Source organism: Macrosteles quadrilineatus, unplaced genomic scaffold, assembly GCF_028750875.1.
Source record: "Macrosteles quadrilineatus isolate MER2022 unplaced genomic scaffold, UCM_ALF_1.0 Scaffold_2__2_contigs__length_208266976, whole genome shotgun sequence".
Classification (NCBI taxonomy): Eukaryota; Metazoa; Arthropoda; class Insecta; order Hemiptera; family Cicadellidae; genus Macrosteles; species Macrosteles quadrilineatus.
In genome coordinates this window covers 151,724,080-151,740,146 of record NW_026542595.1, presented here as the reverse complement: position 1 = coordinate 151,740,146, position 16,067 = coordinate 151,724,080, and the positions used below count along the sequence as shown (strand labels likewise).

Genomic DNA, 16,067 nt, shown 5'->3' with positions numbered 1-16,067 from the left:
ACTTATAACTAATTAAACTAGGCTAAGGTTCTATTGTGCACTCTGACGACGTTTATTTAATAAATTGGTTGAAAAAATCGTTTCAATTGTGAAATGTGGGCTTTTGTCACAATCTTACCTGTTGAGGGGTTTACCAGCTTTACTGACACTGGTGATGAGAAACTGTCAATCACGCACGGTTTTGACCAGGCGTATTGGAGTTTATAATTGACGTTGTCTATTGCTTTGGACTGTGGGTGCATTTTATACATTACCCAATCGCCTACTTTGTAAGGATTGGGTTGACGACCGCTGTTATAATATTGTGTGCGTTTTTCTCTTGCCTTCCGTAGGTTATCAAGTGCATGTTGCCAGCGATTGTCTGTGGTTGGTTGAGGTTCTTCCCCAATTAATTTATTTAAATCCCAGGCTAATTGTAGTGGATGGTTTATTTCTCTCCCCAAAAATAAGCTTGCAGGTGTCGAACCGGTGCTTTCATGTTGAGCGGAATTGAATGCTATTTGAAACCAATGAATGTTTTGATCCCATGTTTGGTTGTCGGAATTGTGATATAACTCTACGTTGTTTGCGCTTGGGTTGTACGGTGATGTAAATATGTGTTTGATTCCGAAGTTTAAACACATTTCCTTCATTTGTTTTGATTTGAAAGATGGTGCGTTGTCTGATACTAAGTATTGCGGGAAACCGTAGTGTGAGAATATGTGTTTTGTGAGAAGTGTAGTTGTGGTGGCAGCTGTCGCGTTTCTAGCTGGTAAAAGAATTACAAACTTTGAAAATGCGTCTACCACAGATAGTAGGTATGAGTTGCCTGATTTTGTCCTAGGAAGTTTGCCTACGTAGTCAATGTACACTTTTTGGAATGGTTTTGTTGCTAGATCGGATGATAATTCGCCTACCCTGGTGTTCGGAGCTTGTTTGGATCTTTGGCAAGAGAGACATGTTCTGACTTTGTCGGCTATTATTTTGTTCAAATTTGGTGACCAAAAAAATTGATTTATTTTATGTATTGTTTTTTTGATTCCTAGGTGTGCTGATGTAGGTGCTAAATGGTAGTATGTAAAAATCATGTCAATTAGTTTCGTGGGGAGTACTATTCGTGGTGTCTTTTGGCCGGGTGCTAAATGCATTAACACTCCGTCCTTTACTGTATATGCCTGGTTTCTATGTGGGTCCCTAATAATTTTGATCAACGCGGGGTCGTCTCTTTGATGTTCGTCGATGTTTTTGAAAGCTTCTGGGATTTTCATCAAAATGTTTACTGAATGTGTATTAGTGTCATCGTTTAGTGTTACTACTGTTGGTTTTGTGTCGGCGTCCTCGTATAACCTAGATAGACAGTCGGCGACTGGATTATCACTGCCTTTTATGTGCTCAGAATGAAATTGGAAAGAGTTAATGAATGTTATCCATCGCGCAATTTTACCTACTTGTCGTGGATGATTTAGAAGCCAAGTTAATGCTGAACAATCTGTTTGAAGTGTAAACTCCCTGTGTTCGAGGTATTGTTGGAATTTTGTCAATCCGAATACGACTGCTAGGCATTCTAATTCAACTGTGGATTTGTTTACTTCGTGTTTGCTTAGTGGTCTCGATGCGTAGGCTACTGGTAATAAACTACCTTCGTGTGCCTGTGCTAATTGCGCTCCTAGTCCTGTGCCTGAACCATCTGTTTGTAGGATGAATTTTTTATTGAAATCTGGGAGTCTTAAAACTGGTTGTGACGTTAGAGCTTTTTTAATACTTTGCAAGGCGGCTTCCTGTTCAGAGCCCCATTCAAATGGTGTATCTTTGCGTTTGAGTTTGTTTAATGGTGCCGAAATGTGTGAGAAATTCGGTATGAACCTAGCATAATACGCTGTCATCCCAATTAGCCTAGAAATCTGTTTGACATTTTTGGGGGTTGGGAAGTTAAGAATTGGTTGAATTTTTTGTGTGTCAAATGTAACTGTGCCGTTGCGAAAAATGTGGCCTAGAAATTCGATGTGATTAGATGCTACAGTCATTTTTTCTGGGTTGATCGTGAGACCTGCGTTTTGTAATCTAGTTATTACTTCCTTTATTTGATTGAGATGGTCTGAAAATGACCCATTTGAATAAATTACCAAGTCGTCGAAAAAATTGAAAATGTATTTGTATTTTATGTCTCCAAATATTTTATCTATTAACCTTGTCAAAACCTGTGATCCTGTGGCTAATCCAAATGGTACCACGTTGAACTCAAATTCCCCAAATGGGACGACGAATGCTGTGTATTTTTTGCTTTGTTCTGTCAACGGTATTTGCATGTATGCGCTGTTCAAATCCAATAATGTATACCACTTCGCTTGACCTAGATATTGAAATGCTGATTCGACGGTTGGCATTGGCGTAGACTCTAAATTAATCAAGTCGTTGAGCTTTTTGTAATTGACTACAAATCGCGTTTTGTTTCCTTTTTTGGGGACTACAAATCCTGGACTACTGTATTCGGAGGATGATGGTCTTATCACGCCCTTTTGTAATAGGTCGTCGATTTGTTTACGTAATGCTTCGAGTTTTGGCGGTGCGAATTGGTACGGCCTACTCCTTACAACCTGCTGAGATTTTAATTTTATGTCGTAGTGTATCAATTTTGTTTGCCCTAATCGTTTCGATACTGTGTTTGGAAATGACTGTAATAGTTTGTGTATTTGTTGTATCTGGTTTGGTGTCAAATTATCGCCCAAGGTGTAAGTTTTGTCTTCTTGTAGATTACTATCGTGTTGGTCTGTGTGTAATATGGGCATGACCGGTCTTGTCCCGTATGGAAATGTTACATTGTGATTCGCCACGTCTATGATTGCTTTTGTTTTGGTGAGGAAATCTAACCCTAATACAATGTTTATTGGCAATTTAGGTGCTATTAGGAAACTGAATGTCCAAGAGAAGTGTCTAATTTTAAAGTGTAGCTTTGCCATGTGTGAGAAAATTACCTTGTCGCCTGAGGCTGAAATAGCGAATTGATTGATCGGAGTGATTGATTTTGTAATTAAGTGATTATTTTTGATTGTATCAAAAAAGGATCGTGAGCAAATTGACGTCGTAGACCCTGTATCTATGAGTGCATTTGTTTCAATGTCGCCAAAAAAAATTGGTATTGTACATGTTTTTAATTTAGGAAAGTTTGGAGCATTTTTGTTTTTATGGCTATGTGTGTGTGTCTTGGTTGATTGTTGTGTGTGAATAGGCGCTATGACGTGTCGGAGGTGCGAGAGCGCCAATTATCGGCCTCCTCTGGAGTTTAACTGCGTATTGTGTGTAGGTGTGTGTTGGTTCGTAGTGTCGGTGGGCGGGCGGTAGTGTGTGGGGTCATTGACCTGCCTCGGTGCGCCGTGATATGCACTGTTATGCACTGGTGTCCTATAGTATGTACTTGGCTGCATGTGTGGTCGATGTGGGAATCTTGGTTGCCCATGTGGCTGTTGCATGTATTGTGGTGTGTATTGCCTATGTTGAGGTGTGAATTGCCTATTTTGAGGTGTGAATTGTCTATTTTGAGGTGTGAATTGCCTATTTTGAGGTGTAAATTGCCTGTTTTGAGGTGTGAATTGCCTATTATTTTCTGTTCTGGTTTCCCATCGGCGTGATTGCGAGTTGTTACCCTCCTCTAACTGTCTCACAACTTCTAATTTTGGGATAAGCGCTATTAAATCATCAAGTTTGGTCGGCGGCGGGAATCCCGCAAGACGTGCCCTATTTGTCGCGTTTATACCTGTCAATATTACCTCCAGTAAGTCGTATTCTGTTGGTATTAGGATTTCTGCTGATTCTTTCACCTGGATAATGAAATCTGAAAGTGACTCGAATTGACCCTGTACCCTATAGACTGTTTGAGTCAGGAGCTGTTGTTTTGCCCTTTCTGGCAGAAAGGTACTAATTATAGTAGGAATTGTTTTACCCTTGACCTCCCAGTTCTCCTGTAATGCCATGGTCCAAATATCCCTTAATTGCCCTGCTGTTTTGTGTAACAATGCTATTGTGATTGATTTGTCGTCGGCTAACTTTAATTTCTCAATTTGAATGGCCGTTTTCAAGAAGGCTAACAATTTGCTTGTGTCAGTGCCGTCGCAATTGGGAGCTTTCGACGCTAGGTCGTCAACTAATTTCGGGTTTGTGTGGGCGTGTGTTGATTGTGTTACAGGTTTGTTTTGTGATAAAGCTTGAGCGATTGAATTGCCTATGGCTTGGGCTGTGATTCTGATCATTTCCGCCGTCTGATCCGCTAAGATGGGTGTGTTTTGTTCCGTGGGTTTTGGTGTGTCTGGTACCGTTGGCACTTGCGCTGTCACCGCGTTCTTTAAAATGACCCTATTTTCTTCCAGTGTCTTGGCTGGGGTTAAGCCCCACTTCTCGCACTGTAGAATTGCGCTTTGCGCATCAAAATCTCGTATACATGATACCCCTGTGGGTTTTGTTTCCCACTCGTAAATCTTGGACATCTTGCCTTGATCTACTATTATTTGAATAGTAAAAAAATTCAAGACCTAAAAACCTTTTTGATATCAACTATTTTACCAAACAGGTGGGAAGAGTTTGGGCTGGGCAAATTGTAATTTAACAAGACAAAGAGAGAAATTATTTAAAAAAAAGGTGTGAATTTTGCCTAATGATTGTATTTTACTGCAATTGGTGTGTCAAATGTTTGACTAAGATCTGATTCCCTATATTGTTCAAATGTATGTCATCCCTACTGAATATGTCATTAGCTGAATATGTCATTGGTTCCTATCCATAACAATAATGGTATTTCACTGTTGAAATATGGATTTGTGATTTTGATTTGTTTCTTTAATTGTCCAATTGTTGCGCCTGAAATTCCCATACTGTATTCTAATTTTAATTTACTACCTTCTCGGTTAACAAAATATTCCAGACGTTTAGTCAGTGAATCGCCGAGTATTTGAATTTGTATCATATTACGGTATCAAGGTGGTCGAAAGAGTGTAGCAGGGTAATGGCATGTCGGTATGTCGGAATTCTTTTGTTTGGTTGTAGTGTCGGGCCTGCATGTTCAAGGTCGCTGCGAGTGAATGAAACTTTGTGAACTGTAAAATATAAAACTGTAATGCATTTTATGTCTGACATCTATTGCTGTACTGATTGTTGTGTTATTGTTGTACTAAATTACATGAAATTTTATGTAAGTTAATAATTTGTTAATGTGAACAATGAATTGACTCTGTGGTTTTGGCTCGATTCAGAAGGAATCAACACTGTCAATTAACGGCCTAAATTGACTGAAATGTTGCGAAGTGACGATTTACAGTACTCAAGCAAATGTTGTAAACAGGCTCTTGGCTTTCTTTTGATTATGTAGTACATTTTTTTTTACATTTATTATTATTATATATTTTTTTTTACGTTTTAAATGTTTTTCTGTTTTTATATTTATTTTATATATTTATTTGTATTTTTGTTTAAGATGAGCCTGTAATAACTGTGTGTAATGTATATTTAAATCGTGTATGTTTGCTTGGAAATAACAAATCTGGCCTTAAATCGTCGCTTTATCTTTGAACTTCTGTTATCTAACATTCCAGTTCTGTTCTAAGTCTGTCTGGCCTATTAATGACATGGACTCTCAACTTTCACTAGCCCACCTCAAATATCAAAACTTTGCTGAACAACTTAAATTCTAAACACAACTTAAATTAAGGTGATGAGTTACAACTAAAATATGTCAGACTACGCTTTAAAATACTATTTTAATCATTAATTAATTCACTGCAGTACCCTTTCGGCTGTAAAAATTATGAAATAAAAATTTTTGGGGATATTTATGACTTTTTTGGGGTTGGGGAGGTGACATACAAATGAATTTAAAATTCCCCCCAATTTTGAATTTTGATTTTTTGGTCGTGGCCTGTAAACTATACTGATGTGCACTTTGACTCCTAATATTTTGCTTTCGGTAATAAAAATATTCATCAAACACTCATTCGGCCTGTCGTCGAGGTATATTTAGTTTAATTACTGCCTTTCAGACTTGATGTCGAACTCGTGAGTGATTACATAAATGCATTTAAACATATTTATCAACTTGGTTTGGTAAAATATTAATAAAAAACATCAAGGTTCTCCTAATTCTACTTTGAAATTAAAACATTCTCATCAAAATTGATTTTTAAATTTTCCTTGGAAATAAAATAAATTGAATGATATTGATTCACATTTCATGACGTGCCTAGCTATGCATGCTCGTGCGTTCCAGGCCGCCACGTGGTGCCGACCTGTAACCTGTCGATTTCCTGTCTGAACAAAGCACCTGGCTGGTCTGAGACACGTTTTAATCTATTCTATTTCTGTTAAAATTGCATTTTTGGCCGGATCTTGACGCTCTGCTACCACTATGTGATGATGTGGTGTAGTATGAGTGTAAATGAAGATACCTGGGCCCTATATATCTTCCTCTAACCACTGCCAAATCACGCACATTTCCTGTCGAAACCCAACTCTATTGCAAGGAATTAATTTAGCTCGTCAAAGTGCACAATATTACCTTAGCTGCCTATCACAGCCAGCTTTTATGTTCTTAATGTATCTAATTATAATATAGTGAACAGAGAAATATATATATATGGACTTATTCTAATTCGTGAAAAAGGTTACTAGACTTGAAAAAGGTTACTAGACTTAGCAAATGTGAATTCTAATTTATGATATTAATTGCCAGACCACGACCATTCCAGAATCCAATAAGTTACATAATTTAATTACTCCTGCCCTAACCTACACCCTTCCCCAACCCCTACTTCTATTAGCTTGACATCTTAGGCTACAGTTACTTATCCAGTTAGATGTACAGCTCCAGGCGCTCGACACTACACTGTACTGCTCTTGGTTCGCTGCGCGTGCCTACCCGGGTGACTGCGCGCGCATCGTAGTCATGTGACTTGCGCTATTGTAGCGATCCGCTACAATCTTAAGAAAATGCAACGTCTCTAGTAATATGGTATAAAATGTATTGACCATAAAATTAATTAAGTGAGCAAAACAAAACGTATTTGGATAATAAATGAAGGATTTTTTTCTGAGTAGTACTAAATTATAAATGCTATACCACAGCTCTTGTAAGCTTATTTAAAGGAACTTATTCAAATGACAGATGAAATAAAAAGGTAGGCCAAGGGTCGGTTGTGTCTTATGCCCATCTGGAGGTGCTCCAAATAAACTTTCGAGACCCAGCTACAAAGCCAAAAAGGAAGGACATTCACCATTCACCACTATTTGACCTTGATTTCTTTCTCGGTTTTGTTCAAATCACCTTTTCAAATTATACTAGTAATAAAAAGAACTATGCTTAACGATTCAAAATGTCCAGAATATATTTTAGGAGTAAAAAACAATTATTATAATGTTTATGCTAAAGCACTTTAACACTATGAATAAATATAATATCAGTTGATACATGTAGACTACTTTAAATCACTTAATTGTTTCGTTGACATTTGCAGTATACCCCTAGTGTTTTATTAGAATACATACATTGATATAATATCGAATTCATCTTTGCTACAGTTTGATTTCAATAATACTCCACGGTGGAATTTATTTTTATTCCATACAAAACTGATGAAATGACAGCTAGAATATGCAGGTGTCGATTTCTGTCCCTGCTTTCATGGCAACAAGCAGTACATGTTTAATCACTAGACTGTAAAACATATCAGCCGGATACAATAGGGTTTGTAGTGAATAATACAACTGTAAACTACCTCAGTTAGTATTTCATAATATAGGCCATTGTCAAAGCTGGTATGGAAGATAAAACATTCACAACATTCTGAGTTAAGGGTTTTTTTACCAAAATATATCACTAGAATTACCTGTCATTATATTAAATATGAAGGATATACTATACTATCACACAAAGTATGAATATTTGTATAGTTAGTCATCATATTTGACTATATAAAACTTTTAAAAACTCCATAAATAAAAAAAGTACTATCGAAATGTAGGTTCCGAAGTGCTGGTTTAAACAGAGTGCATTTCATTTAAAAATTCCACAACTAAAATATATTTACATATCATTGTGATTTTAAAAATATTACGAATATTTAAAATGTTATGAAATTAATGGGTGAACAAAAACTAAAAAGAAATAATATAAAGCTTCTAAATCTATATCTCTATCCATCTATGACTTCTGTTTTTAATAACTTATATCGCGGAAAATTTATTTGTAACCAACCCATTTTGAATCAGGACCCAATCTGGCAAGGACTTCTGTTTCATTATTTGGGGTTAAATCTCTCCAATTTTAGTATGTTACTGTCAGCAAGCTTTCCAAATATATGATAATGTAAGCGAGGGCTATGAATCATTCATTGATTTGAGTCTGGCTCTAGCCGCCGAGCAGATAAGCCGCACTACAGATAAGCTCCGCAGTGATAGGGTTACGTGTTTAGTCGTGACTGTCGCGACATATCCCTAACGAGTTAATTAGATAATCTTATGTGTATTTTCGCTGTGTGCATCATTTGATTAATGATGTCGTCGTTTTGTGGTATCTGCAATCAAGAAGTCGTTTCTGAAGAAAGTGATTGTGTTAAATGTGTTGGTGGGTGCAACAAGTTATTCCACGCGCTGTGTGTTAAGGACGATGTCCAAGGCAAGAAAACGCGTTCTAATCGAGATTGGAAGTAAAAGATTGTCGCGAGTTATTGCCCGGTACCAACACTGATTCCTACAATAAAGAATCGATCGCTAAAATGCTGAATGATTTTAAAACAGACTTTTTTCAAGAGTTGAAAACCTTCAAGAGTGAATTGTGCGAACTAACAAAGAGTGTTAGTTTTATTTCAGACAAACTTGATGAATCCATACGTGTCATGAAAGAAGTAAAGACCGAGTTTGCTGTTTTAAAAGAGGAAAACGAAGAGCTCCGTACTAAAAACATCACTCTTACAAGCAAAGTAGAGAAGCTGAATGACAAAGTGAGAAACTTGGAACAATATTCAAGAAAGAACAATGTGGAAATCAGCGGTCTTCCAGTCACCCCCAAGGAAAATGTCTTCGAGCTCGTTAGAGACGTTGGATCAGCCCTAGGGATGGAGATCGACGAGAAGGACATCTCAGCCGCCCACAGAGTACCCTCATTCAGTAAGGACCGCCATCAGCCACTTATTGTGCAGTTTGTAAGCAGATTGACTCGGGACAGCATGATTGGCAAGTTCAGAGACAAGAAAAAGATGATAGCCCATGAAGTCAACGCGTCCTTCCCAAAAGACAGCATGTACGTGAATGAGCACCTATCTCCTGACAACAAGGTATTCCTAAAAAGTTTGAAAAATAAATGTAAGGAAATAGGTTATGAATATGCATGGTGTAGGGACGGCAAGTTTTTTGTGCGAAAGTGTCAGGATGCGAAATGCAAGAAAATAGACAATTATGATGAACTACTCAAGCTCCAATAGACCCTGTTATATTGTCATTTGCTTCAAAATATCTATGTTACATCAGATACATTTTTGTTTTAATTTTTTTGTAGTTCAGCAGAATTTCCCTAACTCATAATGTTAAGTAGTGAAAATTTAGATATGAATGTTTTTTTCGACCCACAAAGTAAAAGCAATAGTTTGAATTTAATTTGTATGAATATAAGAAGTATGCGCAAAAATTTCAATAGTTTTATAGCAGAAATAAATAGTATAAATAATAGAATCCATTGTATAATACTTAGTGAAATTTGGATAGGTTCAGACGAAATTCACTTATATAACATTCCAGGCTACAAGATGTTTGCTCAGTGTAATGATACATACAGGTCAGGAGGTGTTATATGTTATTTAGACAATAGTATAGATTGTAAGAAATTAGAAATAAATATGACCTCAGCTGATGCCTTATTGTTACATGTTACCGTAAATAAATTTTACTTTAAGCTATTTTGCCTATATAGGCTCCAAAACATTTCAGAAAATTTGTTTATAACAGAATTAACTGATGTAATTAAAAATATGCATAACAATGTAGTCTATTTAGGCGACATCAACATAAATATTTTAGACAATAAACCTGTTGTAAATAGCTACCTCAATATACTTCACAATCAAGGTTTCACATCATTAGTTAACACTCCAACCAGAATTACTGTTACATCTAAAACTTGTATAGATCACATCTTTATTAGAAGCAAAGACATTAATAACTTTAATAGTGCAGTTTTTGATCATGGCATTACAGATCATTGTATTCTAGGACTTGTTCATAAAAATACATGGAAATCTCATAGTAATGTAACAAGCATATCTAAGATTGATAATGATAGTTTTCGAATTGATTTTGATTTAGTAAAAGATAAATTGAAAGTGATTAACTGGGACATAGTATATAATGATGAAGATGTAAATAGCTGTTACTGTAAGTTTAATGATGTACTGTATTCAGTTGTAACAAGTTGTAAAAAGGTCAACAGGCAAAGTAGAGTGCAAAAAGCTAAATTATTGAGCCCATGGATAACTTTCGATATTCTGAATGGCATTAATAGGCGCAAAAAGCTTTATAGAATTAGTAAGCGACGTTTATATGACACAACTTTCAGAAATTTCTTTGCTAAATTTTGTAATAATTTGAATGAGAAAATATGTATTGCAAAACACCAATATTATTCTAAACTATTGTTAGACAATAACAACGACATTTCACAACAATGGAAAATAATAAATAGTTTGACAGGGCAAGTGTCAGATAGGAATATTAAGAATGTTGAATTATCAGATGGAACTTATGCAACGGACCCATCCGTTATCTCAGAGGAGATAAACAATTACCTTATCTCTGTACAAGCTGACCGTCCTAGAAGAGTATCGACCACAAATATGCTTCCACTACGCACCTCACAACAATCATTTTTTATTGCACCAACTTCAGAAGACGAAATAAAGTTAGTGGTTAAAAGTCTAAAGAATAAAAAATCTTCAGGATATGATAATATTTCTACACAACTACTAAAATTTGTTATAGATGACATAGCGCCAGTACTAATACATATTGTCAATAAGAGTTTTAGTCTGGGTATATTTCCCGAAAGCCTGAAATTGAGTTCTGTCGTACCAATTTTAAAAGATAAAAATTCTTCAAAATTTGACAATATAAGACCAATTAGTTTACTTTCAGTTTTTTCTAAATTATTTGAGAAGTTAATGATGTTAAGGTTGAATAAGTATTTGATGAAAATTAACTTTCTTAGCAGTAATCAATTTGGTTTTGTAAGGGGTAAATCAACTGAAGATGCTTTATTAAATGTCACAGAACAAATATTCAATAGTCTAAACTCAAATTGTAAAACATCAGGACTTTTTATTGATTTCAAAAAAGCGTTTGATTTAGTTGATCATGATATTCTCATAGATAAATTGGAGGCGTTGGGTATTAGGGGAACTGCGTTGTGTTGGTTCAGAAGTTTCTTAGTAGGAAGGAAACAAAAAGTAAAATGTTTAAATCATTACAGCTCTGCGAAAACAGTTGAGTCAGGTGTTCCGCAAGGGTCAGTAACCTCTGGTATTTTATTTCTAATATTTATAAATGATTTATTGGAACTTAATTTTAAGGGGAATGTCAGTGCTTTTGCGGACGACATAGCAATATTTTACTGCAATAAAGATTCTGAAATACTTGGTGAGTCAATCAATCACGATCTCTTGTTGTTAAGACAATGGTGCCTCCAAAACAGAATGCAAATAAATGCAAATAAAACAAAATATGTCAATTTTGATCTTTCAGGTTTTGAAATACCTTTTCCTCTCACTTATCATTCTGCTTCATGTAATTTAGTAGTCTGCGACTGCCAACCTTTAGAAAGAGTTAACAAATTTAAATATCTAGGCATTATATTGGACGAAAAAATGAGTTTTGATCAACATATACTTAGTTTGCATGCAAAATTAAGGTCTTCAATTAGAACATTTTATTTTTTAAGGAATATTTGTAGTATTGATTTGTTACGATCACTGTATTTTGCATTAATAAACTCTAGATTACAATATGGATTAATATGTTGGGGCGGAACTTATAAATATTTGATAGATAAACTGAGAACCACCCAAAACTATTTTTTACGTATAATTTTAAACAAATTCAAAACAGAATCTTCTTTCCCTCTTTATAAGCATTTAAATATTAAACCTATTCAACATCTTTTTGTTTTCAAGGTCCAGAGATTATTTTTTATAAGGAGTGGAAATGTGGTTAGTGACAATGTGTATTACAATACTAGGTATGTACGTCAAAATAATTTCAGACTACCCAAAGTCAATAAATCAATTTTTCGCCATTCCTTTGAGTATTTAGGACCGAAGTATTTTAATCAAGTTCCTTCAAACATTAAAAATCTCACAAATCTAAAATCATTCTCCAAACAATTGAATCTCTGGCTTACTGCACAACAAAACATCGATTATTTAAGCAATGTTATCTCATAGATATGGTACCAAAGGCCAATAGTTGCATGTAAGAATGAAATGACTTTCTACCTTCCGTTAAGTTTCCAGAATTATTGTTGTTTTATTATTATTACGTATAATTATTGTTGTTTTGTTATTTATTACCTATAATTATTGTTATTTATTATTTACAGTTAGTGTTATTTAATTGTGCTTGAATAATTTGCAACACTTACATTGTTATTTATTTATATTTAAATATATGTATTTAGCAGATACCCAAATGGCGGCATGAGAGTATTTTTGATGCATGATGCTAGACTCAAAATATGTTATAATTTATTGTATTTATTTGTTCTAACTGACCGCACTACTTGAAAAGCGGCCAGTCAATTTCCAATACTATAAATGCATGTAATAAGTTTGTTCTCAATGGAAATAAATTCATTTATTCATTTATTCATTTATTCATTTATTCATTATGTAACAAATAAAATAAAGTATTTTCATTATAATTGTAAAAGAAAATGGACCACGTTTCGTACATATAAATTACAGTAGTTACATGAAATGTAATTTCAACTGATAGCTAAGAAAAATATTGTTGTTAAAGATTTGCAAACGCATTATTAAAAATATTTTCTAAAGAAAATTGTAGAGTAATTGTAGAGATTCCTTAACAGCTAGCTGTTAATGGAATAATCATTGTTGTTTATCAAATAAATATAACTATCAACTATATTTCTTCCTAAAAGTAAGAATGTGTTTATTGGCATTATGTAAATTGAAAACATGACACCTGGACACACTTTTTATATAGGAAAAAACATTGCCACAGTATTTAAACGTATGATTCTGTAATATTAAGAAGGGTAGTTTTCAAAATACCCTTTTTGTTTAATAGGTAAACTATAGTGTAACAATTGTTTAGGATTGATTAATTTTTACCTAATTAAATCTTCATTTTTCGTTCAGCACTAATGGATTCAGTATTAAAGTAAAAATTTAAGATAAAGTTTGTAATAAGAATCATTTATGTGTCTGAATCTTTTTGAAAGATGTTGTGTTTATAAGGGTTTGAATTATTAAGAGTGGATCTGTCAAAGACAAAAGATTTCTTTTGACATTGAGACTCTTCCGTCACAAATAAGGAAATGCATCAAGAAACGTGAATATTCCTTGGCGTTCTAAACAAAAGATTTCTGAATTTTTCGAGGTTCTAGGCTATGATATTTTTTTTTAAACGTAAATGGAATTTTATTTATGGCTGTTCATTAAACATGGATATAATCAATCTTCAACATTAATCTATCTTTAATTATTTTTTAAATAGTTTTGTGACATCTATCCATTTGTTGATTTTAATATTTTTTTATCTTATGATAATGTAATTTATAAATTGAGCAACACGTTACTTTTTTGTTTTGTAGCAAAAAAGTATCGCGTTTTGAAACAATTAATTATTACTGTGTCATGAATCACCAACGAATAAAGCTGATGTACTTGATAGTATTATTGATAAAATTATTTTAATTAATTGATTAATTATGCTCGTTGGGACTTGTCAGTTAATATTCAATGTGCGGGATATGGTAATATGAAATTTACATAACGTACGTGAACTTGCTAATAATGTGCACTGCATGTTTTAATGCAATAGGAAAAGTATACATGAAGAGATTGCAAAGTGATAGCATATGAAACTACACACTATACTATACACATGTGAAACTATACACATGTAAAAATAAACACATGTGAAAGTTTATTAATGTGCTTTACGTGTCTAGTGTTTTGCATGTGGTAAATCAGGAATAAATGGATAAATATTGATTACAAAGTACGAAAAAGACAAAAGAGTTAGTTGTTGTATTAATTAGCTTAGTGGTATTAATTACATGAAATGCACGTTAATTTTCATGTTGTACAGCATGTGTTTAATGAATTCTGTTAGTACCTGGCCTCCACCCAAGGCATGAAACACAAATGGCTGAACAGTAATGAGAATATGAGACCAATTTGAAGTTAATCACGTGCACACCCTGACTAGATTATGAGTTGTCCTGTTTCTTCTAGAAGCGTCCACGGGATTTGGTCTGCAGAATAAATTCTTATCTCATTCTTATCATTAGAAGGTTCTCTATACAACATTTTACTACTCTTACAGAGTCTACCTATTGGCCGTGGGTTAGCAGGAGTCTACTATGCAATATTATTTGTCACCGTTTGTTCCTCCATTCTCGATACGTTTCAAAATAGCACAACAGTCATCATTCAATAGATTATTATAAAGTATGCTTGTTGCAAGTACTGTACAACAATAAAATGATAAGAAGAGAAATTGATTTAAGTCTAGATCAAATCTACGTTTTTCCCCAACTATAGTCAAATCCCTTCTAGCTTAAGTTGAAATCCTTTAAACTCGTCTAAGTGGTTGGGAAAGCCATCTGCAGGAAGAGTATTTTCAAGAAAAAGAAGATTTTCTCCTTCACTCTTATCTTTAAATAACTTTTTAATTCAACCCGGACGTTTATTTCAGTCGGCTGTTTTCACTAACTTTTTGATTGTTAAGTTAAACGGAAATTTTTGTAAAGGGATACTTACCTTTTAACAGATAATTGTTCCATCAGCAATATTGGGCTATTGATATTATAATTTAAAAGTATATAACTATAAATAACCTAAATCACTTTGCTAGAGAACTTATTAGAACATTAATCACTTTTATGAAGTTAAACTAAACTATTAACCATTCTTCTTGTTAGGTCATTGAACTTCTTTTAACCAAAGATGGTCACTTTATCATAAATATATATTACAAGACGGATCATTTTTTACAAATATTTCAAGCTAAGTTCTCCTCTTGTGACTGTTAAATTGTCCTCTGATAAAAAAATTCTCCCTTTTCTGCGAACTCCTTGTAATTAATAGAAGAAGTAAAAGCTTGTATGTAAACATCAATCTGTATTATTCCTTTACAAGTTAATTATCCATTAAATTGCCACTTTCACCATTGTTGAAATACAATAACGCTCTTTCACTTAAACGACTGCTGTGTTTATTGTTTTATTCCTCTTTTTCATATTCATGTTTGTAACATACGTTTCATCATGTCAGCAATATCAGCAACGGCACGAGCACCAGATGAATGATTGCCTTGTATTTCCCTAGGGCTCCAACTTGTTTGATATCCCTAACCTTGTACGTTGCTGTGTTGTGTGGTCGTTTTTAATTTAACATTACTTAGTTTATGAGCTCTATTAACTCGAGATTATTCATATTTGTTTATTAATTAAATTTAATTGGCTTAGTGCTTTATATGGTTAATTAGTAAGAGCGTAGTAGTTGTCTTCGTAAGCCGATATACTTTCTTACAATGGTTAAATAATGTTTTGAAAAGGTTTTAAATAGTTTATCTGATCTCATTTTATTCATACCATCATGACAAAAAATACTGTGCCCGCTCATTTGTTAAATATCTTTTAATAAAATTACAGTAATTTACAAATGACAGGTAGTTATTATTGTTAAATGAGTAGATTCGATAAAATTATATGGTTTTCTTAATTTCTAAGGGTTGTTCTAATAAGTTAATTCCCTTGTACAAAGTAAAAAACTGAAAAGCTATTTTTTGAATAATTGTATTGATTAAACCTACATTCA

General features: G+C 34.0%; 2 protein-coding genes across 2 annotated transcripts in view; both read left to right on the top strand.

Moving 5' to 3' along the window:
- The window catches only part of LOC128986319 (blood vessel epicardial substance-like), a 112,395-nt gene that overhangs the window by 24,552 nt on the left and 71,776 nt on the right, over positions 1-16,067 (top strand). The gene's annotated exons all lie outside the window — the stretch shown is intronic.
- Positions 8,853-9,437, top strand: LOC128985036 (uncharacterized). The gene has a single exon (XM_054404411.1). It carries the CDS (start codon positions 8,853-8,855, stop codon positions 9,435-9,437), a length of 585 nt encoding a protein of 194 aa, XP_054260386.1.